Source organism: Hypanus sabinus, chromosome 10 (assembly GCF_030144855.1).
Source record: "Hypanus sabinus isolate sHypSab1 chromosome 10, sHypSab1.hap1, whole genome shotgun sequence".
In the NCBI taxonomy this organism is placed as follows: domain Eukaryota; kingdom Metazoa; phylum Chordata; class Chondrichthyes; order Myliobatiformes; family Dasyatidae; genus Hypanus; species Hypanus sabinus.
In genome coordinates this window covers 15,075,926-15,100,353 of record NC_082715.1, presented here as the reverse complement: position 1 = coordinate 15,100,353, position 24,428 = coordinate 15,075,926, and the positions used below count along the sequence as shown (strand labels likewise).

Sequence of the window (24,428 nt, the reverse complement as noted above, 5' to 3'; positions counted from 1 at the left end):
ATGCCCTTCCCTTGGACAACATTGGTGGCGTGGAGAGGGGAGACTTGCAGCTTGGGCAACTGCTGGTCTTCCACAAAAAAAAACACCTAGGCTTGTGCCCTGGAAACTTTCCAAGGCGCAAATCCATGGTCTATCGAGACTAACGGAGGCCTACACATACACATACACATATTGGGCAGGAGAGGGTAGCACCCAGACTTGCAGGTGCTAAGGAAAAGGTAGCAAACTAAATAATTAAATAAAAAGATTAAAGGAAACTGTAAAGAAATAACAATAGATTACAGGTATGGGTAAAAGACAAACCCATGCTTCTGGATAAGAAAAGCAGCTCTGATCAGAGATAAGATTTCAGCATATACTGGGTGTGACAGATGATCAATTTCATGCTATATTTCTATATTTTTAAAAATTTAGATACAGTGTGGAATAGGCCCTTCCGGCCCTTTGAGCCACACCACCCAGTAACCACCCTGATTTAATCTTAGCCTAATTGCGGTACAATTTACAATGATCAATTTACCTACCAACTACTATGTCTTTGTACTGTGGGAGGAAACTGGAGCACCCAGCGGAAACCCAAGTGGTCATGGGGAGAAACCCCTTACAGGCAGCAGCAGGAATCTAACCTGGGTTGCTGATACTGTAGATTATTGTGCTAACCACTGCGCTATTGTGTTATCACCAATACTACCAGCTTTAAAAAGTACAGTACATTGTACAGGGATTTCCTTGGAAATTTAGTATTTAGTCAATTTAGCAATTTTAGAGCATTGAAAATTCCACTGAATTATTTATGCAGTGAACTGCACGTCTGTAGAAGACAAATAAGGTCAGTGATTGACTTCAAAAAGACAGTAACTAATTTACTTACTTCAGCAATTCAAGGATGGCGAGAACAATATCATTGACATAACAAAAACCTGATGCCTCAGATTTCTTGGCATGATGAAGGCCTCCAGCCCAGTTGATTGCAATGTCAGTCTGTTGTCTGTTGAGTTTTACTGCTGCAGCTATGTAGAAGAGGAAAAGCAGTATTTTCTTTGACATGATAGAAATTTGACTTGCAATAGAATTTGTAATGAATTTTGAAATAGTTTGCTAAATTGCGATAACAATTTAATAGCTTATAATGCTAAAGTGCATCCCAGAAACTTCACAAAATCTCACCGACTGAACCTCCTGTTGATAACTGACAAAATTCAAACATTCCGTCAAATACAGGACAATCTTCTCCAACATTAACTGCAGGAACAAAAGGAATTTTGGAAAATATTGAATGCAATCACAGAAAACATTTAAATGAATAATTAATAACTTTGATTACTCTTTTCAAATAGACAGAATGTTTCAGCTGGCTTACTCAGAATGGAAGTATCAGTACAAATATAGTAAAAGCAGCTCCAAGTCAGAAGTGAAATACATTTTAGTAGTAAAATCACGTATGGCACCCTGAATTATCAGGATTCCTACTACTACCATTTCAGCATAACTATAATTCAACTGATATTGCTTTCAAATCAGAAAGTTGAAGGTTTAAATGATTTTGAGCATGTAACGTAGTCAGATATGTCTTTTCAATACCGAGCACCAACTGCTGGGTGGCATTTTAAATTGAAGCCTTCTCCAATATTGAATTAATTTACTCCAAAGATTTTTTCAATGCGATTCTGAGAGTCGTTAGGAGTTCCTTAACTCTGTTTAACTTCACTGTACGACTCCACAAGATTATATTGTACTGTGGCGACCCATTTCCTAGCGCACTCGAACCAGCTCACAATAGCCAGCGCGCCGGCATAAAGGCCAGTCCCAAAAGGGCGCCAGGTCTGCTTCACCAACAAAGGGAAAAGCCCGCGTGGGACTGTGAATACGTGCCCCCTACAGCATCCGCACCCGGGGAGGGCGGGATCAGAGAGGCTTTAATGCGAGGCCGTGAAGTTCGAATAAAATCTTTTTTTTAACTGCAGTTTACCGACTCAGTGTCGTTATTTTAGTGCTGCCTGTAGCACACCGCTACAATTGGTGACCCCGAAGGTCCAAACGATATTTGGGCCAGAGATGAACGACGCCGCATCTGTTCATGCAGTTTCGTTGAAACTGCCAAGCTTCTGGACGCTGCAACCTCACCTATGGTTCCAGCAAGCAGAAGCCCAATTCCACGTTCGGCAGATAACCTCAGAGGACACACGTTACTACTACGTGGTGAGCTCCCTCGACCAGGACACAGTGGCCCAGGTTGAGGAGTTCATACAGTCACCCCCGGAAGACGGCAAATACACAGAATTCAAAGCCCTGCTCATAAGGACTTTCGGACTCTCACGGCGCGAGCGGGCTGCCCGTTTACTGCACCTGGATGGTTTGGGAGACAGACCTCCATTGGCTTTAATGAATGAGATGTTGTCTCTGGCCGGAGGACACAAGCCCTGCCTCATGTTTGAGCAGGCTTTCCTGGAGCAGCTGCCCGAGGACATACGCCTGCTGCTGTCCGACGCGGATTTCAGCGACCCCCGGAAGGTGGCAGCCCGGGCGGACTTGCTGTGGAATGCCAAGAAGGTGAGTGGGGCGTCCGTTGCACAGATCACCAGGCCACGCTCCCAGCAGCAAACCAGACCAGGCCCGGCCACAGAGCTCGCTAACCCCAAAGGCACAGGTGAGGAGGCCAATGAACAATGGTGCTTCTACCACCAGTGGTGGGGCGCAGAAGCCTGCCACTGTCGCCCACCCTGCAAGTTCCCGGGAAACACCAGGGCCAGCCGCCGCTGATGGCTACGGCGGCTGGCCATTGGGATAGCCTCCTGTATGTGTGGGACAAGCGGTCGGGACGCCATTTTTTGGTCGACACCGGTGCCGAGATCAGCGTCTTACCTCCGACAAGTTATGACACCCACAACAGGGCACCAGGTCCCACCCTGAGGGCCGCGAATGGCAGCACGGTAAGGACTTATGGCACCCGTACGGTGCAGCTACTGTTAGGCTCGAGCCGGTTCACGTGGGACTTCACTCTGGCCGCCGTAGCCCAACAGCTTCTGGGTGCGGATTTTTTGCGGTCTCACAGCCTACTGGTCGACCTGCCGAGGCAGAGACTGGTCCACGCCGAGACCTTTCAAACATTCTCCCTGGGAGAAGCCCAGTTGCCAGCCCCACACCTCGACCATCACGCTGTCCGACAACGACTTCACCAGAGCTCTGGCGGATTTCCCATTGGTTCTGGCACTGCAGTTCATGGCAGCCATGCCCCGACATGGCGTACAGCACCACATCCCGACCCAGGGACCACCCCTCCACACCCGTGCTTGACGGCTTCCCCCAGACAAGCTCCGACTGGCGAAGGAGGAGTTCAAGAGGATGGAGGAATTGGGGATCATACGGCGGTCTGACAGCCCATGGCCCTCCCCCCTGCAAATGGTGCCCAAAGCAACAGGGGGCTGGAGACCATGCGGCGACTACCGCAGGCTGAACGAAGCTACCACACCGGACCGCTACCCTGTGCCACACATTCAGGACTTTGCAGCAAACCTGCACGGTGCACGGATCTTCTCCAAGGTAGACCTCGTCGGGGATACCATCAAATCCCGATGCATCCGGACGACGTCCCCAAAACGGCACTCATCACCCCGTTCTGCTTTTTCGAGTTCCTCCGCATGCCGTTCGGCTTAAAGAATGCCGCACAGACGTTCCAGCGGTTAATGGACGCGGTGGGACGCGACCTGGACTTCGCATTCATCTATTTGGACGACATCCTCATAGCCAGCAGCAGTCGTCAGGAGCATCTGTCCCACCTCTGTCAATCCTACGCCCGACTGAGTGAATACAGTCTAACAATTAACCCGACCAAATGCCAGTTTGGGCTCGACACCATCGACTTCCTGGGCCACAGGATTACTAAAGACGGGGCAACCCTTCTGCCCGCTAAGGTAGATGCGGTCCGCCATTTTCCCTGACCCACCACAATCAAAGGCCTTCAGGAATTTATAGGTATGATAAATTTCTACCACCGCTTCCTCCCTTCAGCTTCCCGAATCATGTGCCCCCATTCGCCCTGATGTCGGGTCGGGGCAAGGACATTACCTGGGACGAGGAGTCCGCTGCCTTTTTCATTAAAACGAAAGAAGCCTTGGCAAACGCCGCGATGCTAGTGCACCCCAGAATGGACGTCCCTACTGCCCTCACAGTGGACGCCTCTAACACGGCAGTCAGTGGGATACTGGAGCAACTCATCGCGGGTCACTGGCAACCCCTGGCGTTTTTCAGCAAATACCTGCGACCACCCGAGCTCAAATACAGTGCTTTCGACTGGGAACTGTTGGAGCTATACCTGGCAATCCGGCATTTCAGGTACTTCTTAGAAGGTAGGCCCTTCACCGCGTTCATGAACCACAAACCACTTAGCTTTACGTTCATGAAGGTGTCCCATCCCTGGTCATCCCGCCAGCAGCGACATCTGTCCTACATCTCTGAATACACGATGGATGTCCGGCACGTCTCGGGTAAGGACAATGTCGTGGCGGACGCACTCTCTCGCCCTAACATTCATGCCCTTTCCCAAGGGGTAGACTTTGAGGCACTGGTAGAGGCACAGCAGGCAGATGAGGAGATTCCAAGTTACAGAACCGCAGTCTCCGGTTTGCAGCTCCAGGACCTCCCCGTAGGCCCAGGCGAGAGGACCCTACTCTGTGACGTCACCACCGGCCAACCCCGTCCCGTTGTCCCGGCAAACTGGCCGCGACGCGTTTTCGACTCTATTCATAACTTAGCGCACCCCTCCATCAGGACAACTGTCCGGATGGTCTCCAGCAGGTTCGTTTGGCACGGACTCCACAAGCAGGTCGGGGAATGGACCAAAACGTGCATGCATTGCCAGATGGCCAAGGTGCAGCGGCACACCAAAGCTCTGCCGCAGCAGTTCCACCGGCGTTTCGACCACATTCATGTGGATATCGTGGGCCCCCTGCCAGTGTCGCGTGGCACCTCCTCACTATCGTAGACCGGTTCACCAGATGGCCAGAGGCGATCCCGCTCACAGACACCACCTCCGAATCTTGCACCCGGGCACTGATCACCACCTGGGTGACCCACTTTGGTCTACCGGCCCACATTGCCTCTGACAGAGGCGCCCAGTTCACCTCCAGCCTGTGGTCAGCTATGGCCAGCCTTTTGGGGACACAGCTGCACCACACAACTGCCTACCACCTACAGTCGAACGGCCTGGTGGAGCGTTTCCACCGTCACCTGAAGTCGGCTCTCATGGCCCGCCTGCGAGGAGCTAACTGGGTGGACGAGCTTCCCTGGGTCCTACTCGGCATCCGCACGGTGCCCAAAGACGATCTGCACACCTCGTCGGCCGAGTTGGTGTACGGCGCACCCCTGGTCGTCCCTGGGGAGTTCATACCAGCCCCAAGGGGGCACGAGGAAGAACCCGTAGCAGTCCTGGGCAGACTACGCGAGAGGCTCTGCACCCTGGCCCCCATACCCACTTCACAGCATGGGCAGAACCCGACCTGCGTACCCAAAGACCTGCAGAACTGTAAGTTTGTGTTTGTACGAAGGGGCAGGCATCGGCCACCGCAGCAACGGCCCTACAAGGGGCCGTTTACGGTGATCAGGAACAACAGGTCCACGTTCATGCTGGACGTTGGGGGGAGAGAGGAGGTTTTCACGGTGGACCGACTCAAACCAGCCCATGTGGACCTGGCGCAACTGGTTGAGTTTCCGGCACCGCGGCGCAGAGGCTGACTTCCCAAACAGGGTCCGGCCCAGACTGTGGACATTGGGGGGGCGTGCATCGCTGGTTCTGGGGGGGGGGGTTATGTGGCAACCCACTTCCTAGCGCACTCGAACCGGCTCCCAAATAGCCAGCGCGCCGGCATAAAGGCCAGTCCCAAAAGGGCGCCAGGTCTGCTTCACCAACAAAGGGAAAAGCTCGCGCGGGACTGTGAATACATGCCCCCTATAGCATCCGCGCCCGGGGAGGGCGGGATCAGGGAGGCTTTAAAGCGAGGCCGCGAAGTTCGAATAAAATCTTTTTTTTACTGCAGTTTACCGACTCCATGTCGTTATTTCAGCGCTGCGTGTAGCACAGTACAGTACATCTATTTCCCATACCATGCTTCCTTATGGAAGAGTAAAGAAAATCAATTATTTCTTTCTTACTAACTAGATATAGAATAATTTCAAATATGAAGCTGAAAAAGAGAGAGATGGAGAAACAACCACTTTGAACTTTTCTACCACATTTTAGATGACATGTGTAACTTTGGAATAAGAGCAATTAATATCTTGGTTTGAGATTATATATCAGTGGACCTTTAAAATATCCTCCACAGTTAATCATAAAATTGTATTGTACAAAACAGTTTAAATTATATTCTTACATCTTTGCATCTGCTTGCTGTACTCTGACATGTTATCTGGTCGTATTGATCGTAGAAATTTGACGTAGTCATCACTATGGTACTTCGTCATCTCCTCAGTTACAGCTTTATGTGGTCGCTAGTGGAAAAATAAAGATAATAACTAGGTTGTATTATTGTCAACTCTCCTTTAATCTTCAACTACTCAGGTTAATAAAAAAATACAATCGCCAACTTACATAAATTTCCATCTTTCGATATAAACCATAATTCAACAGTAGATTATGGGTCATACGGATTCGATGTGGTTTCATGGGATGTCCCTGGCCATAATAGTAGTTTCCGATATCACCTAGTAAAAATGAAAATATTACAAGAATAAAACCTGCAGTTTTGCAAGCATCATTTAGTCTCTGCGATTTAACTATAGTTCCAATATAGTTCATCAGCTGAGTCCCGACAATCAAGTAATGCAAGTATCAGTGCCAAAGAATCCTATTAAAATATTTATTGTGGATTCAGATTATCAACAGCAAGTCACAGGTAATGCACTTCTCAAAACGTGAACACTAGATATGATGAAAAAGGAGCTTAAGAGTTTTTTTAAACACCAAAAAAAACATTTTATCTTTGACACTAGCACCTATCACCTCCCAGTTTCTTACATTATTCCCACTACCCCATTCACCTCCCTATCTTCCTGCCTTTCACTTGGATTCACTTACCACCCACCAGCTCTCGCTCTACTTCTGCATTCTTTATACTCGCTATCTCCCTTTTTTCCTGTCTTTAGGAAGGCTCTCAACCTGCAACATTGACTGTTTATTTTGCTCGACAGATTCTGCTTGACACGATGAATTCATCCAGTTCGGAAAAATAAAGCTACATACTAATATGAGAACAAAGATGTATCTAGTGCAGCTCAAAAACTAAGACAGAAAAGATAACTATTGAATGGCCAAACAGTTGATCTTTCATTTAAAAACAAAACTATTTTCATTGGGTGTTATCAAGACAGCTTGATTACAATGTACTGGAGACATTGTAATGAGAGATGCAGAGATGGCAGAGGAAATGAATGCATATTCTGCATCAGTCTTCGCAGTGGGAGACGTCTGCAGTATACCAGACATTCAAGAAAGTCAGGAAAGTGAAGTATCAGCAGTGAAAATTATGACTGAAAAGGTGCTCAGGAAGCTTAATTCTCTGAGGATGGATAAATCTCCTGGAGCTGATGGAATGCACCCTCGGGTCCTGAAGGAAGTGGCTGGAGAGATTGCAGAGGCATTAACAATGATTTTTCAAGAATCGATAGATTCTGGCATTGTACCGGATGACTGGAAAATTGTAAATGTTACTCCACTATTTAAGAAGGCTGGGAGGCAGCAGAAAGGAAACTATAGACCTTTTAGCCTGACAGTGGTTGGGAAGTTGTTGGAATCGATTGTTAGGAATAAAATTACAGAATACCTGGAGGCACATGACAAGATAGGCCAAAGCCAGCATGGTTTTCTGAAAGGAAAATCCTGCCTGACTAACCTATTGCAATTCTTTGAGGAAATTACAAGCAGGGTAGACAAAGGAGATGCAGTTGATGTGGAGTGCATGGAATTACGGGATTTACTAGCATGGGTGGAGCACTGGCTGAAAAGCAGAAAACAGAGGGTGGGGAAAAAGGGAGCTTATTTCGGCTGGCTGCCGGTTACCAGTGGAGTTCCACAGGGGTCAGTGTTGGGGCCTCTGCTTTTTACGATGTATGTCAATGATTTGGACTATGGGATTAATGGGTTTGTGGTTAAATTTGCCAATGATACAAAGATAGGGGGAGGAATGGGTAGTGTTGAGGAAACAGAAAGCCTGCAGGAAGACTCAGATAGTTTAGGGGAATGGACAAAGAGGTGGCAAATGAGGTACAATGTGGGAAAGTGTATGGTCATGCACTTTGGTGGAGGAAACAAACAGACTATTACTTAGATGGGGAGAGAACTCAAAATGCACAGATGCAAGGGGACTTGGGAGTTCTTGTGCAGGATACCCTAAAGGTTGAACTCCAGGTTGAGTCGGTGGTGAAGAAGGCGAATGCAATGTTGGCATTCATTTCTAGAAGTATAGAATACAAGAGCAGGGATGAGATGTTGAGGCTCTATAAAGCACTCGTGAGACCACACTTGGAGTGGAGTTTTGGACTCCTATTTTAGAAAGGATATGCTGACCTTGAGAGAGGGTTCAGAGAAGATTCACGAGAATGATTCCAGGAATGAAAGGGTTACCGTATGAGGAACGCCTAGCAACTCTTGGACTGTATTCCCTGGGGTTCAGGAGAATGAGGGAGGGATCTCATAGAAACATTCCAAATGTTAAAAGGCCTGAACAGATTAGATATAGCAAAGTTATTTCCCATGGTAGGGGATTCTAGGCCAAAAGGGCACGACTTCAGGATTGAAGGACATCCATTTAGGACAGAGATGCAGAGAAATTACTTTAGTCAGAGGGTGGTAAATCTGTGGAATTTGTTGCCATGAGCAGCTGCGGAACCCAAGTCGTTGTTTTACTGGAAGGAGAAATCAATATTCATGCCATCAAGTGGGAGGCTAACTAGATGGAATATAAGGTGTTTGTCCTCCACCCTAAGGGTGACTTCATCATGGCACAAGAGGAGGCCGTAACAGACATGTCAGAACGGGAATGGGAATTGGAATTAAAATATTTGACCACTGGGAAGTCCCACTTCTCGCAGATGGAACAGAGGTGCTCAACGAAGCACTCCCCAAATTTATGACTGGTCTCACCAACGTACAGGAGGTGAGCATCGGAAGCAACGGACATAATAGATGACCCCAGCAGATTCACTAGTGAAATGTTGCCTCACTTGAAAGGACTGTTTGGGGCTTGAATGAAGGTGAATGAGTAGGTGTAGCACTTTGGCTGCTTGCAAGGATAAAAGTGGAGTTATAATCAAATTTAAATAATTCAACATATGCACAGCTCACCGATATCATAATCTGGACCTCCATAACTACCAATTTCAAAATTCTAAATATAAATGGTATTTTTCTTTCAGCATGGGATCCAGACTGAAAAAGTACACTGTTGGATATTTTCAAATAAAGTGCTTTGCTTTTATGCTGATATAAATGTTGCATGACTGATTTATTTTCATTCCTGATCTTCTTGTCCTTGAGTTAATAACTGAAATTACAGATCTAATGTTGGGTAACTCTCTCTTGACTGGCACTGACTTCATGTTGAAAGAACAATTTATATTCCATAAATATCCTATTTTCCTAGTTCAGAATTGTTTTCAAAGTTGGAACTTAAACAAAATGGATAACTATCTCACCGAAATTAACAAGTTTGTCAGACATGATGGTAAAAATTCACATATTTCAGTACCAAATCTTAGCTGCCTAGAAAACATTTTCTAATTGTAATTTATATTTCTATTAATAGTGTTACAGGATAAATGATATCATGTGTCCCAACTTTATCATTAACAGGCTGGTTCACCCAGGCCTTGGTAAACAAGGAAGTTAAAGTTAGGAATTTCTGAGTGAAACCACACAGGGCATGCGCTCTTCTCACTACTGTCATCAGGAAGAAGGTAAGGGAGCCTAAGGTCTCACACCATCAGGTTAGGAACAGTTACTTCAGGCTCTTGAACCAGTGGGGATAACTTCACTTATATCATCACTGAACTGTTCCCACAACCTATGGGCTCCCTTTCAATGATTCTCCATCTCCTCTTATTATTTATTGCACATTTGTTGTTATTATTTCTTATTTTTCTTTTGTATTTGCACGGTTTGTTGTCTTTTGTACATTGCTTGTTGGGGGCCTTCTTTCATATGATTCTATTATGGTTTTGGATTTACTGAGTACAGTACTGTGCAAAAGTTGTAAACACATATATATAGCTAGAGTGTCAGACCTTTTTCACAGTGCTTTATTTTTCAACATTCAGCGAAGAGCAAGTTTGTAAGGATTTTGGGAATAGCAAGAGAGGAGCACCATGGGAGGAGTGTGGGATTGGTGGCAGACAAGGAGTGCCGGGGTAGGAGATGACGCAGGTGCAGACACACTCAGCCCTAAGACACCAGGCAAGGAAATTTGATTCCAAACAAATGGTTTATTGATCATTACAAAACGTCCTGGGTATGAGGATAAACTACATCCGGCTGTGGAACAGTTGCTTTGGGTAATGAGGTTACCATTAACCACAGCACCTCCAGGTCACCCTTAGGCAGGGTGTAGCACCTGTTAGCCTCCCTACTTGAGTTACAGTGAAGCCACGGAATGCAGGTGGTGGATGAAGCAGAAGGCAAGTTGTGAGTAACACAACTGATGGTTCCTGCTTCTCAGACGCTGAGCAGAAGATCCTTTTTATAGGACAATGACAATTCTAAAGACACTGCATCAGAAGCAAGCAAGGGGAAGCTACCTCTTGTATTTCGTCCCTAGTACAACCATGGTTAATACATACACAAACGTAAAAGAGAACAGCGTAAGTGGGAGCCCGCTACTAAGTAGTGCGGACACCTCGCTCGGTACGGGATATAATGTAAACAGACAGGTGAGCCCATACCACTACTGTCTGCAAGAACAACAGACAGTGATTTGCCATTTGGAATGTATGAACCCTGCACCAAGCTGGTAAGCTAGAAAACGTAAAAGTAGAAATGAAGAGACTAGAAGTCAGCATCCTAGGCTTAAGTGAAATACGATGGAAAGGCACTGGAGTATTCCAATCAGACGACTACAGGATGACATACTCTGGAGGAGATAAACATGAAAAGAGTGTTGCAATCATCTTAGACAAAGAAATATCCAAGAGCCTGCTAGGATATTGGCATACCTCAGACAGAATGATGCAAATCAAACTAAAAAGACAACAAAACAACATCTCTATCATTCAAGTATATGTACCCACAACGACAAGCTCAGAGGAAGAAACAGATGTCTTCTACTACTCCCTAGACTAGTGGTCACCAACCAGTCGATCGCGATCAACCGGTCGATCTTTGAGTCTTTCCCAGTAGATCCCGGAAAAAAAGAAAAATAAATACACAAATACATTATGCCTGATAAACTTTTTGATGCAAATATATAGTAACTTCTACTTTGAAAAAAGACCACTTGACAACTTCGTGTCCAAAAGGAACAACTTTATCTAGGACGGTAGAACAATATTCGCATATAGAGGTTTTCACTGATGCGCACTGGGCAGAAAAGACCGTTAGGAAAACCCCGCTACTCCGGAAACAATCTCTCTTCACAAACAGCTTTACCATGATCCTAACTGGTATTATCTTATCTTTATAATACTCACATTACAACTCTTCTCCCCTTTAAATTCCAACATTCCCCAAATGTACAAGAAATGGGAAACAAAGACAGTGGTGTCATTAGCTTACGTACCCCTGAAACTTATACTAGTGTCTCAGTAAGTTTACCAATACCAGGAAAGTTGAGGAACTGAAATCGGAGTTGAAGGCAAAGCAAACATGCTGCTCCGAGGACGTGGATCGACAGTGGTAAAGGACTTATCACTCTGTGGGTATTTTTTCACAACAGTTTGATGAATCCCTGGATGTAATGCAAATAGCTCAGCTTGTTGTTTTTGTCAGAATGGCTTTCCAGGATTTTACAACAAAGGATGACTTCCTTACTCTTCTGCACTTAAAAGGAGAGAACGAGAGGTGAGGATATTTACAAATAGTTTCAAAAAAACGTCCATGAGAATGACATCCCCATTCATAAACTGGTAGCAATTACTACTGATGGGGCCCCAGCAATGCACGGTGTGCGCACTGGTTTTTATAGCACTGTGCCGTAATGACCCTGATTTTCCCGACTACCTGGATTATCACTGTGATTCATCAGCAGGCCTTGGCTGGGAAAGTCGTGGACTTTTCTCATGTAATGACACTGGTGGTCAAACTGATAAACTTGATTCGAGCAAAAGTGTTCTAGCACTGCTTATTCAAGGTGTTAATGGATGAGCTTGATGCCGCTATGGCCTGTTTGATATGCTAGTTACACTGTTTTCTTGGCTAAATTAATTTGAAAGTTTGATAAGAGCATTTTATGTAATTATAATACAATTAGCCCAAATAAAGGGCCTCAAGTTGAAAGTAAAATCTGAGCTGTTTTTTCTCTAAACGATTTAGTAGATCAATCTTGCCTTTCACTAATGAGGAGGTAGGGAATCTTGGGCTTAAAAAGGTTGGTGACCATTACCCTAGACCAGGGGTCAGCAACCTTTACCACTGAAAGAGCCACTTGGACCCGTTTCCCACAGAAAAGAAAACACTGGGAGCCGCAAAACCCGTTTGACATTTAAAATGAAATAACACTGCATACAACGTTTTTTTTGCCTTTATGCTATGTATAAACAAACTATAATGTGTTGCATTTATGAAATTGATGAACTCCTGCAGAGAAAACGAAATTACATTTCTGCATGCAACAAAAACATTTTGAACTCCGAAAAAAAGACGTTGGGTTGAAAGTTACTTTTAAGTAAAATATTCAATGTCTATTTGAGTCCTTCTTGTATTTATGAAAAACGCCGAACTTAAATTTTCCGCCAGCAGCAAACCAAAAATAACGTCAGCCAGCTGTCATCCTGAAAAATGAAAGGACTATTTCACTGAACAATGAAAAAATATGAATATAAGTAAAATAATAGGCAATTAAAATATTTATCATACTTGGTTAATGGGATTTCTGCTCCTGGACCTCAGCGCACAGCGTCTGCACATCAGGGCTGTATGATGTCACCTTCATCTTTACACAGGATCGCAAGCTGTCATCTGTGAGGTTTTCAATATCACTCCATTTGTGTTTCTGAGCAAGAACGGCCTTCTGACGGGCAACATCTTCAAGGTCTGCTGTCAAGCGTCTAAACTTGGACACCCATATGTCTTTGTCGGCTATGTCGGCCAGTTCCATCTCAAGATCAGGTTGACTCACACCTGCCAATGCAGTCGTATTCAGTAGGGAAGGATCGATGCTTAAGGGAGTGACCGGGAAGGATAATGTGTTTTTTTCCTCTCTGAACTCACAGAAGCGTTTCCCAAACGATGTTTGCATTGCGATGATTGCAGAATGTAAATACTCCGAAATTATCATGTCATGACCTTGTTTGAACTCTCTCAAATTGGGGAAGTGAGACAAAGTGCCTTTCTGTAAATCTCTGGCAAGCACTGTCAACTTGCGCTCGAATGCCAAAACATCCTCCAACATGTGCAGGGCTGTACGTCCTTTCCCCTGAAGAGCTGTGTTCAGCGTGTTCAGGTGCGCTGTCATGTCTACCATGAAGTGTAGCTTTTCCAGCCACTCTGGCTGTTCCAGCTCAGGAAAGGTGAGCCCTTTGCTGCCCAGGAAAGTTTTCACTTCTTCCAGACACGCGACAAAGCGTTTCAGCACCTTCCGTCTGGACAGCCAGCGATAAAAACACGTTGTAGCGGTGTCAGTAAACTGCAGTCAAAGATAGCTTTATTCGAACTAAACAGCCTTGCTTTTCAGCTTCCCTCAACCCAGCCCCCATGGACGCAGATGCTGCAAAAGACGCGTACTCACAAACCCCCGTAGGCTATCTCCCTTAGCCGGAATGCTGGCTAATTGTGAGCCGTTTCGGATGTGGCAGGAAATGTGTCGCTACACTTAGGTTGTACAAGATCACCATAATTACATTTCAAAAGCTAACAAACTAACATAAAATACATTTTAATTAAATACTGACCAATTATTTCCCAAAGCCACAGGGAGCCGCAGCACAGAGGTGAAAGAGCCACAAATGGCTCGGGAGCCGCAGGTTGCCGACCCCCGCCCTAGACAAAGCACTAGAACAATACAAATCACAAGAAGTCATCATAGTCATGGATGACTTCAATGCATAAATTAGTGAGGGAAGAGAAGACCATATTACTGGAGACCAGAGTTCGATAGACAGAAGTGAAAGAGGAGAAACAATTATATCATGGTGTAAAACAATCAGATAATCACCAACACTTGGTTTAAACAACACCCAAGAAGGAAATGAACATGGAGAAGCCCAGATGGGAACAACAAAAATCAAATCGATTACATAACAATCAATAACAGATTCAAAAATTCGATAATTCAATCCAAAAGCTACCCTAGAGTAGACTGTGGGAGCGACCACATACCAGTCATTTGCAAAATGAAAATAAAAATGAGAAAATTAAAGAAACCAAAAAGATCAGAGACACTGGATTATCAACAACTACAAAACAACCCTCATCTGAAAACAGAATACAGAATCAAGGTGAAAAACTGTTTTCAATTACTGCAGGATGGAGGCAAGTCTTCTTGGGACATACTGAAGGAATTCATGATTGAAGCTGCAAAAGAAACCATCTGACGAAAAGAGCAGAAAAGTAAGAAATGGATAACTGAAGATATAATACAATTGATGCAATAAAAACAGATCATCAAACCAAGAGACTGCGAAGAATACAAACAACTTGACAAAAAGTAAGTGCAGAGAAATGCACAGAGATAGAAATGCTACAAACCCATAGCTCTGGAACAAAGATGTTGCACAGTAAGATTAAAGAACTAATGGGGAAATTACCTTGCTCAGCAAGTGGGTGCATCAAGGCAAAAGACGGCAACTTAATAATGAGCAACGAGGAAATCATAAACAGATGGACAGAATATATAAAAAAACTTTTTGAAGACCAAAGAGAAGAAAAACCAAACATTAAGAAGAATGTTGAAGGACCTAATTTTCTAAAATCAGAAATTCAAACAGCCATAAATAAAACAAAACATAACAGAGCAAATGGTCCCGACAACATCACTGCTGAAATGATACTTGTCTTAGAAGATCTTAGAATAGAGAAAGTAACAGAAATAGCAAATGAAATCTATGATTATGGGGAGATACCTGATGATTTAAGTAAATCAGTGTTCATTACACTTCCAAAGAAAGAGGGAGCAACAAAACGTGAGTTACATTGTACAATAAGCCTGATGAGTCATGTGGCAAAAATTATTTTCAGAGTAATCAGGATGAGAGCAAGACACCGTATAAAACCAGAAATCAGTAAAGAACAAAGCGGCTTTGTGGAAAACATTGGAACCAGAAATGTAATTTTCATGCTATGGATGATCTATGAACGAGCCATCCAGGTACAAAAAGACATCTACCTGTTTAATCGACTATACAAAAGCTTTTGACACTGTCAGACACCAAGATCTCCCGGAAATGCTTCAAGACCTTGACATAGATGGGAAAGACATATGTTTCTTAAGAAACTTATACCGGGACCAGACAGCATCCATCACAATAGAAGAAGTGAGTGAGTATGGGAATATCATGAGAGGAGTCAGGCAAGATTGTGTCTTTTCACCCGACTTATTCAACCCATACAGTGGAAGTATCAAAGACATCAAAGGGCTCACAATTGGAGGCCATAATATAAATAACATCAGATATGCTGATGACATCGTACTAATAGCCGACTCAGAAACAAAACTTCAAGAACTACTCACTACAGTGGCAGCAGAACGTAATCGCAGAGGCCTCTCAATCAACAACAAGAAGACAGAAAGCATGGTCATCTCCAGAAAGACAAACATCTCACAATGCGTGATCAAGATCGGAAATAAAAACATTAAAAAAGTCAACAAGTTCAGATATCTTGGCAGCCAAATAACAAGTGATGGCAGGTGTGACACAGATATCAAATACAGAATAGCAATGGTGAATGAAGCTTTCCAGAATATGAAGACTATATTAACAGACAGAAAGATGAGCATGTACACTAAAAACAGAACACTGCAGTGCTACATTTATTCTATCCTGACTTATGGAAGGGAATGCAGGACCATTCCCCAGCAATGGAAAAGAGACTAGAAGCAGCTGTATTATGGTTCTACAGGAGAGTGTTAACAATATCATGGACTACACACTCATCAAATGAAGAAATTCTCTGAAGAGCTCAAGGAGTTAAATCACTCATACCAACAATAAGAGAAAGACAACTCAGATTCCTAGGACATATCATGAGGAAAGATGAACTAGAAAAACTCATACTCTCTGGAAAGATCGAGAGGAGCAAACCTAGAGGAAGACCTCGGCTTATGTACATCAAAAGCCTAGCTAGGTGGCTACACATCGAGGAAATGGAAGTCATCCAAAGAACAAGGGGTAGATCTGTATGGAAAACCATGGTCACCAACGTCCACATCGGATATGGTACCTAGACAGACAGACAAAATGTCTCCTTGCTGCTTCCTGCTCCCTCCCCTCTCCCCACCCTTTTTGCCAACACAATTCCACTCCCCCTGCCCCCTTTCCACTCTCAGTTCACAATACAGATCCATATTAGAATCAGGTTTAATATCACTTTTTTGCAGCAGCAGTACAGTGCAACACATTACTAATGTGCTGCGCAAAAGTCTTAGGCACCCTAACCATATTTGTGGGCCTAAGACTTTTGCACAGTCGTGTATGCCTGCAGGAAAACAAATTATATATGGTGATCTATAATTTGGGCTCCTTATTTAAGAAAGTATGTGCTGACATTGGAGAGGGTTCAGAGAAGATTCATGAGTATGATTCCAGGAATGAGAGGGTTAACATATGAGGAAAGTTTGATTACTCTTGGACTGTACTCCTCGGAGTTTAGAAGAATGAGGGGGCAGCTCATAGAAACATTTTGAATGTTGAAAGGCATGGACAGAGTGGATGTGGCAAACTTGTTTCCCATGGTGGGGGAGTCTAGTATGAGAGGGCATGACTTAAGGATTGAAGGGCGCCCATTCAGAACAGAGATATAAAGACATTTTTTTAGCCAGAGGGTGGTGAATCTGTGGAATTTGTTGCCATGGGCAGCAGTGGAAGCCAAGTCATTGGGTGTATTTAAGGCAGAGATAGATAGGTATCTGAGTAGCCAGGGCATCAAAGGTTATGGTGAGAAGGCGGGGGAGTGGGACTAAATGGGAGAATGGATCAGCTCATGATAAAATGGCGGAGCAGACTCGATGGGCCGAATGGCCAACTTCTGCTCCTTTGTCTTATGGTCATATATTTACTTAAAGAATAAATATACTTTGAACCCCTTCAGCCTGGAAGAGGAAGGAATGCTTTCTAGCTAGGGCCCTCAATTCTCACACCTCACTGTATACCAAACGCCTCTCATGCTCTACACTGAATTACCCTCACTGGTTTACATCTTCCCCAAACAACTTCATTCCCTCTTGAGATCACAAATGCCTCCACACTATCCACCAGTCTTCTGCGATTTTCTCTGAGAAGACAGCACCAACCCCAGAATTTAAATTAGAGATAGCTTAAGTTCAATATTTTCAAAAGCTTCAGAACATTACAAGCAAGAATGCAATGTTGAGGGTTTATAAAGCACTGGTGAGATGAAGAGGCAGAGAGTGGTGAATCTGTGAATTTGTTGCCACAGGTGACTGTGGAGGCCAAGTCATTCAGTATTCTTAAGGAAGAGGTTGACAGATTCTTGATTAGTCAAAGCATGAAAGGACACAGGGAGAAGGCAGGAGATTGGGGCTGAGAGAGATAATGGATCAGCTATGATGAAATGATGGGCCAAATGGCCTAATTTGCTACTATATCTTATGATCTACTAATATGCCTTTACCTAGTTCTCACAGCTAGGCAAACATACAGAAGCAAGGAAACCAAAAACAGTTGATGTCTTCCAATCTTAAAAAGGTTATTTTTGTTGCCTAGAATTGCCAAATGTAGTGGAATTGCTTTCACATGTAAATTTACTTGAGCTAAACAAATTAGATAGTGCATGGACAGGACAAAAAAAAATCAATAAATAATCACTGTATTGAAAACAAGGAGGCATAATAGTGATTACATTGAGATGTAGCCCTTTTTAAAACATGTATGTTCACACAATTCCATTCAGTTAGTATATGTGCATAATAAATCCAAGAAGCATGCACAATACATAATAGTGATGTACTACACACATCTAATTACATTGATTTACTTGCTGCTGTATCTCAAATACAAAGAAATGGCTCTCCATGATGCACTGCATCCAATCTAAATAAATTTTGGCAAACAATGTCATATTTTTTTTAATAGGGAGTTAATTTACACTGGAACAGTTGCTTGGCCTAAAGAGATACAAAAAGGTGAGCTTTCTTTTTCCCTGTAGTAAGGTGGCATTGGGAAGCACCCTGTACCAAAAGAATTGTCTCTTGCTGTTTTTAAACACTCCTATTGATGAGTATCCATGTAAAATCTCAGAAAAATAAGTTTATTTTAATGTTTACTTGACTAATTCAGAGATACTGCTTCAAATCACAGATCACATAGAAATTTCAATGCTACTTCAGGGATTTTGTCAAAAGCTGAAACATACTGACATTTCCATTAATATTTTATCAAATAGCTTAAAACAATTTCCATTTAAATATACTATGTAATAAAATTTTATTACACAATTAGTATGATACAAATTACTACAAATCTTCCAAGAAGACCACAACCTTGTTGTTGGGTTTGGAGGCTTACACGCCTCAATAACCTCGGAGAGCAATGCTGACTGGAGTAGGGCTTTATGCTTTGGCTCTAGGTAGGGTCACTCATGCCGAATAGGTCAAAGGATAGAGGTCAGACTAAGTGGTCCACTGGTCTGCCAGGTTTGGGGGTTCAGCTCAGGGCTAACAGACAGTACTTCTGCATCTCCATCCGGTATGTTCATAACTGACTATAGTGAAAACTGAGAGAAAGCTACTGACATGATGAGGGAAACCCTGAAAACATCAGAGATGGAGGACCTTCACTGCTGCCCTAAATGCTAGCGGCATAAGAGGCAGTAAGTAAATTACTACAACTAGTACTTCTTAGATTGGCAATGTAATTAATGATTTATATTAATTTGAAATTTTAAACAAATAATTTGAAACAAATAACCATGAATTTGCTCTTGTGAGTCCAAATCACATACCTGTCCTCATCTCTTATTTTGGTATATTAACTGGTTTTGTGCCATTTCTTCCCCTCTCTGAACAAAAGGCTTTAACCCTTCGTGGAGCGAAGTTAAGATGGAGCTAAATGGTGACTCCTTTGCTTGCGTCTTTGGAAACAGCTCTATTTCCATCTTTATTATCCCCTTTCAGGGCTCTTTTGAAGACCCTGACCTGGAGTTACACGCTGACTTTGGTTCTTTGAGGGAAGGGACCCATTCTCAGGGTTTCAGGATTGGCCATTGTCGGCATGCCATGGGTTTGGCTTGAGTGTCTAGCTAGGATTTGGAAGCCTAAGATCTTGGGGCTCTGGAGACTGGTGGATCGAGAGTCAGTGTGACAGCAGGACACCTGTGCGTCGTTGGGGGAGCCGGAAAATCTACTGCTGTGTGCCCAAAGACCCAGGACCTTTGAGATCTTTGGGAACAGAGCTTGGAAAAAGCGATGTAACGGACTTTTAACATCGTAAACCAGCAAGTTGTTTGTTATGTCTCTCCGCTCACTGGGAAAAAACGGAGACACCTCCTTCTTCCTTATTAGGGAGAGAGAGAGCCTATGGCATGTCGAACGCTGGGTGAAACACAAGGTCTTTGGGGTAACTGCAAGTCTGTGTCTTTGCTATTGCTTTGCTCACACTTCAGTGCTTGGTGTCGGTGCCGATGGTTTTTTTTGGCCGATGGGGAAGGAAGGATCGTTGCTTGCTACCACTTATACATAGGAGGGAGGGGAGCTGAGAGGGGGACTTCGGGGTTCTTACGTTTAACTGTCGTTCATTCTTTGGGGCACTCCTCTATTTTCATGAATGTTTGTGAAGAAAAAGCTTTTCAGGATGTATATTGTATACATTTGTTTGACATTAAATTGGACCTTTGAACCCTTTCAATGCCAATTTCCAAACTCCCCCCACTTCCACATTGTCACCGAACTCTTCCATTTCTCAGCATCTCAGCCTGTATTTTAGGGGATAGGTCAATATTCAGAACTCACTACATGCTCACAGATGACTACGTCACATTTTACCAGTTTCTTCTGCAGATTTGTCTCACTGATACTGGTTTCCATACAAGGCCTTTGACTTTTTGAGTTCCATTTCCTACCTACAAGTACCAGGATAGGAAAATTCATGCCCACTTTCCATTTCACTGGCCTTCATATTCAATGGTTCATCCCAAACAATTTCCAAGACCTCCAAAGCCATGCCACAACTAAACATGAAGTGTACTGCAGATGCTGTGGTCAAATCAAGACGCCCCTGCCCCCTCCTTTAGTCCTGACGAAGGGTCTTGACCCAAAACGTTGACTGCTCCTTTCAAAGGATGCTGCCCGACCTGCTGAGTTCATCCAGCTTTTTTGTACGTCCACAACTAAACATGATTTCCCGTATCCTTCCTTTCTGAGTGTGTAGTTCACTCTTCCACATCCATCAATAAGTAGTCCATTCCCAAGATATCCTTCAATGGTTACACACCTACTCTTTCAAATTCCCTTCCAAGGCTTCACAGATAAGCACTGACATATATACACTTTATTGTACAGCATTTTCTTCCCATATATTGGTCTTGTGTACAGGAGGAAAACGAAACACAAATTAACTGACCACTTTCTTCAGTCCCAATCTGACCTCACTTTCTTTGGTTTCCTACAAACATTGAGCTCAAGAGACAGCATCACATTCCCCTTCATATCATTTTACAGAGGAGGTTCTTGGGAAAACTGAAAGGTCTGAAAGTAGGCAAGTCACACGGACCAGATGTGACTGAAAGAGGTGGCTGAAGAGAGCATGGAGGCATTAGTAATGATCTTTGAAGAATCACTAGATTCTGGAAAGGTTCCGGAAGACTGGAAAATTAAAAATGTCACTTCACTCTTTAAGAAGGGAGAAAGGAACAAGAAAGGGAACTATAGGCCAGTTAGTCAGACCTCAATGATTGGGAAGATGCTGGAGTCAATTATAAGGATGAGGTCTCAGGGTACTTTGAAGCACATGATAAAATAGGATGTAGTCAACATGATTTCCTCAAGAGAAAATCTTGCCTGACAAATCCGTTGGAATTCTTTGAAGAAATAACAAGCAGGATAGAAAAACGAGTATCACTTAGTGTTGTGTTCTTGGATTTACAGGCTATGAGAAGATGCCACACATGTGGCTGCTTAACAAGCTATGAGCCAATGGTATTACAGTAAAGATTCTAGCATGGATAAAGCAGTGGATAACTGACAGGAGGCAAAAGGGGGAATAAAGGGAGACTTTTCTGGTTGGCTGCCTATAACTAGTGGTGTTCCACAGGCATCTGTGTTAGGACAGATTCTTTTTGCGTTGTATGTCAATGATTTGGATGGTGGAATTGATGGCTTTGTTGCAAAGTTTGCAGACAAATTGAAGATGGGTGAAGGGATGGGTAGTTTTGAGGAAGTAGAGGGGCTACAGAAGGGCTTCGACAGATTAGGAGAATGGGCTAAGAAATGGCAAATGGAATACAGTGTCAGGAAGTGTATGGTCATATATTTTAGTAGAAGAAATGAATTACTTTCTAAAAGGAGAGAAAACACAAAAAACTGACATAGAAAGGGACTTGGGAGTCTGTGCAGCATTCTTTAAATGTTAATTGAGGTTGAGTCTGTGGTGAGGAAGGCAAATGTAATGTTAGCGTTCACTTCAAGGGGACAATATAAAAGCAGGGATGTAATTTGAGACTTTATAAGCACTGGTGAGGCCTCACTTAGAGAATTGTGAGCAGTTTTAGGTTTTGGGTCCTTAACAAACTTCGCTTGGAAGAATAAAAACCACTAACACTAAACTCCAAAATTTAAAATTCCAAATGTTATACTTCGTAAGCTCAGAATGGGAAAATAACTACAATGCAAATAATAATAGCAATAAGTACTTTATTGAGCTCGAGTGGGAAGTTCTTTCATTACAGCAGCAACATTTATAAACACACTTAGCAGTGAGCAGACGTAACTAATAATAAAGTATAGAATAATAATATATGCAATAATTTACCAATGTGCAATAATGTACAAAATAATAAAACAGACTATTGAACTATGATGTGTGTTCTCATGTCACACAGAGATGAACTGTTGTATATACTTAATGCATTTGGTAGAAAAGATTTTCTGTAAGGTCCATGTGACAGCGGAGCCGAAGGATTTTGTTCGAAAGGATCCTCTGCTGCTTATTCAGGAGGTCATGAAGAGTATACGAACATCCAATTGTATGTAAGTGCTTTTTATTTATCCAGAATTATCTTGGTTTAATAAAACAAAACCACTGCTTGTGGTTTTCATTGAAATTGTCAGCATACTGTATGCATATTGTATAACTTGGCCAGCCAGCGTGTAGTAGCATTAGCACCAGACTTCAAATCGAATGGTCCTGGGTCCTTGTACACTTTCCATCCATGTTGGGTTGAGCATCAAGCTAGCAACTTGGCCTCGTAAAAAAAGACAAATGCTAAAGAAACTTCAAGGTTGCTACTGGATGCACAAGGTGTGGAGAGCAACAACAATATTGCAGCACTACATATCGGACTCAAAGTCTGGAAGTGGACAGTGACAGGTAAAACCACCACTGAACTACATTTTGCCTCTACCTTCAGATCATTAGAATCAGAATCAGGTTTAATATCACGGGCATGTGTCGTAAAATTTGTTGTAATGCAGCAGCAGTACATTGCAATACACACTAATAAAATCTGAATTACAATAAATATATGAAAGTTAAATTAAATAAGCAGTGCAAAAATAAGTAGTCAGGCTGTATTCATGAATTCAATGTCAATTCAGAAGTCTGATGGCAGAGGGGAAGAAGCTATTCCTGAGTAACTGAGTGTGTGCTTTCAAATTCCTGTACCTCCTTCCTGATGGTAGGAATGTGAAGAGGACGTGTCCTGGGAGATGGGAGTCCTTAATGACGGATGGTACCTTTTCATAAATTCTTAGTGCATATTGTTCCAGAATAACTGAGTATACCAGAACTGTATTTAATGCAAGGCTTTATTTAGCCTAGTTTGGAGTAAAAGGACCAACAATCACGGACAGCCAGCAAATAGATAGTCCCACATAGAGATTAAAAGAACAATTATTTCTAAGGCCAGTGTGTATCTAAGGCCAGTGTGTAGACAGGTGCAACTTTCCAATTAACACTTAATGAGATCTAAAAAAATTAGTGCTTTCTGGAACACACAAAGGAGTTAGAACTTTGCATGGATACTATGAATTTTACTATTCCTTGCAAATATGCTAAACGGACCCTTCAATGTTCAGAGATGAAATATTCTTCTTTCCACATTTTCATTCCTATTGGAAATTTACACTGAAAACACTCTTCCTCCCTCACAGGGGTTCACAACTTTTTTATGCCATGGACCCCTACCATTAACCGAGGTGTCCGTGAATTCCAGGTTGGGAACCCCTACTCTATCAAAAGCATTGATGGTGCTTAAACAAAAAAGTCTAGAGAAAGAACTGTCATCAAGGCAAAATGGTAAAAATACAACAGTGGCAGAGAAGATTGAACAATTATAGATATGAAATGGATAGGATACCTCAAACAAATCTTACTGGATTAGCTTTATAAGGATACAGTAATATGAATCTTCAACCTAAAACACCAAGCATTACATATTTTTCAATTCTATGCCATCTATTCATAATGAACTAAAAGTGCTGTGTAACATACAGTAATTCCCAAAGTAATAGAATTAATGTATTTTAAACCAGAGAAATAATAGGACTATTTTGATCAACTACATGTTACCATGTTTTAGCCATGCTGTTGTGAGTGCATGAATTCTTCCACTGGTCTCCCAGGAGAAAAATACAAAAAATCCTATTGTAGATTATGAGTAAATTCTAAACAAGTCCAGCTTCTCAACCTCCAGTTAGGATTGCTCAAAAATATTCGTATATATAATGCCTTGTGACTGTCAGGGTTTTTTCTTTGTTTTCACCCATATCTCAAAAAAAATGCTGGGTGGTAAAATGACTATTGTAAGTTGCTCCAACTTGGGCAGTGGGCAGCTGATGGGAACTTGAGAGGAATAGGTTGCGACACACAAGTATTTTTGGTTTAATAAGTAGGATGAA

At 43.0% G+C, this 24,428-nt stretch overlaps 1 protein-coding gene across 1 annotated transcript in view; it reads right to left on the bottom strand.

Annotated features, from left to right (window-relative positions):
• LOC132400467 (histone deacetylase 2-like) overlaps positions 1 to 24,428 on the bottom strand; it is a 74,637-nt gene that overhangs the window by 29,280 nt on the left and 20,929 nt on the right. Inside the window, exons 2-5 of the mRNA XM_059981455.1 lie at positions 6,587 to 6,699; positions 6,369 to 6,486; positions 1,168 to 1,242; positions 872 to 1,010 (exon numbers count right to left, since the gene is read on the bottom strand). Coding sequence (XP_059837438.1) covers positions 872 to 1,010; positions 1,168 to 1,242; positions 6,369 to 6,486; positions 6,587 to 6,699 — 445 coding nt within the window. The remainder of the gene's footprint in view (positions 1 to 871; positions 1,011 to 1,167; positions 1,243 to 6,368; positions 6,487 to 6,586; positions 6,700 to 24,428) is intronic.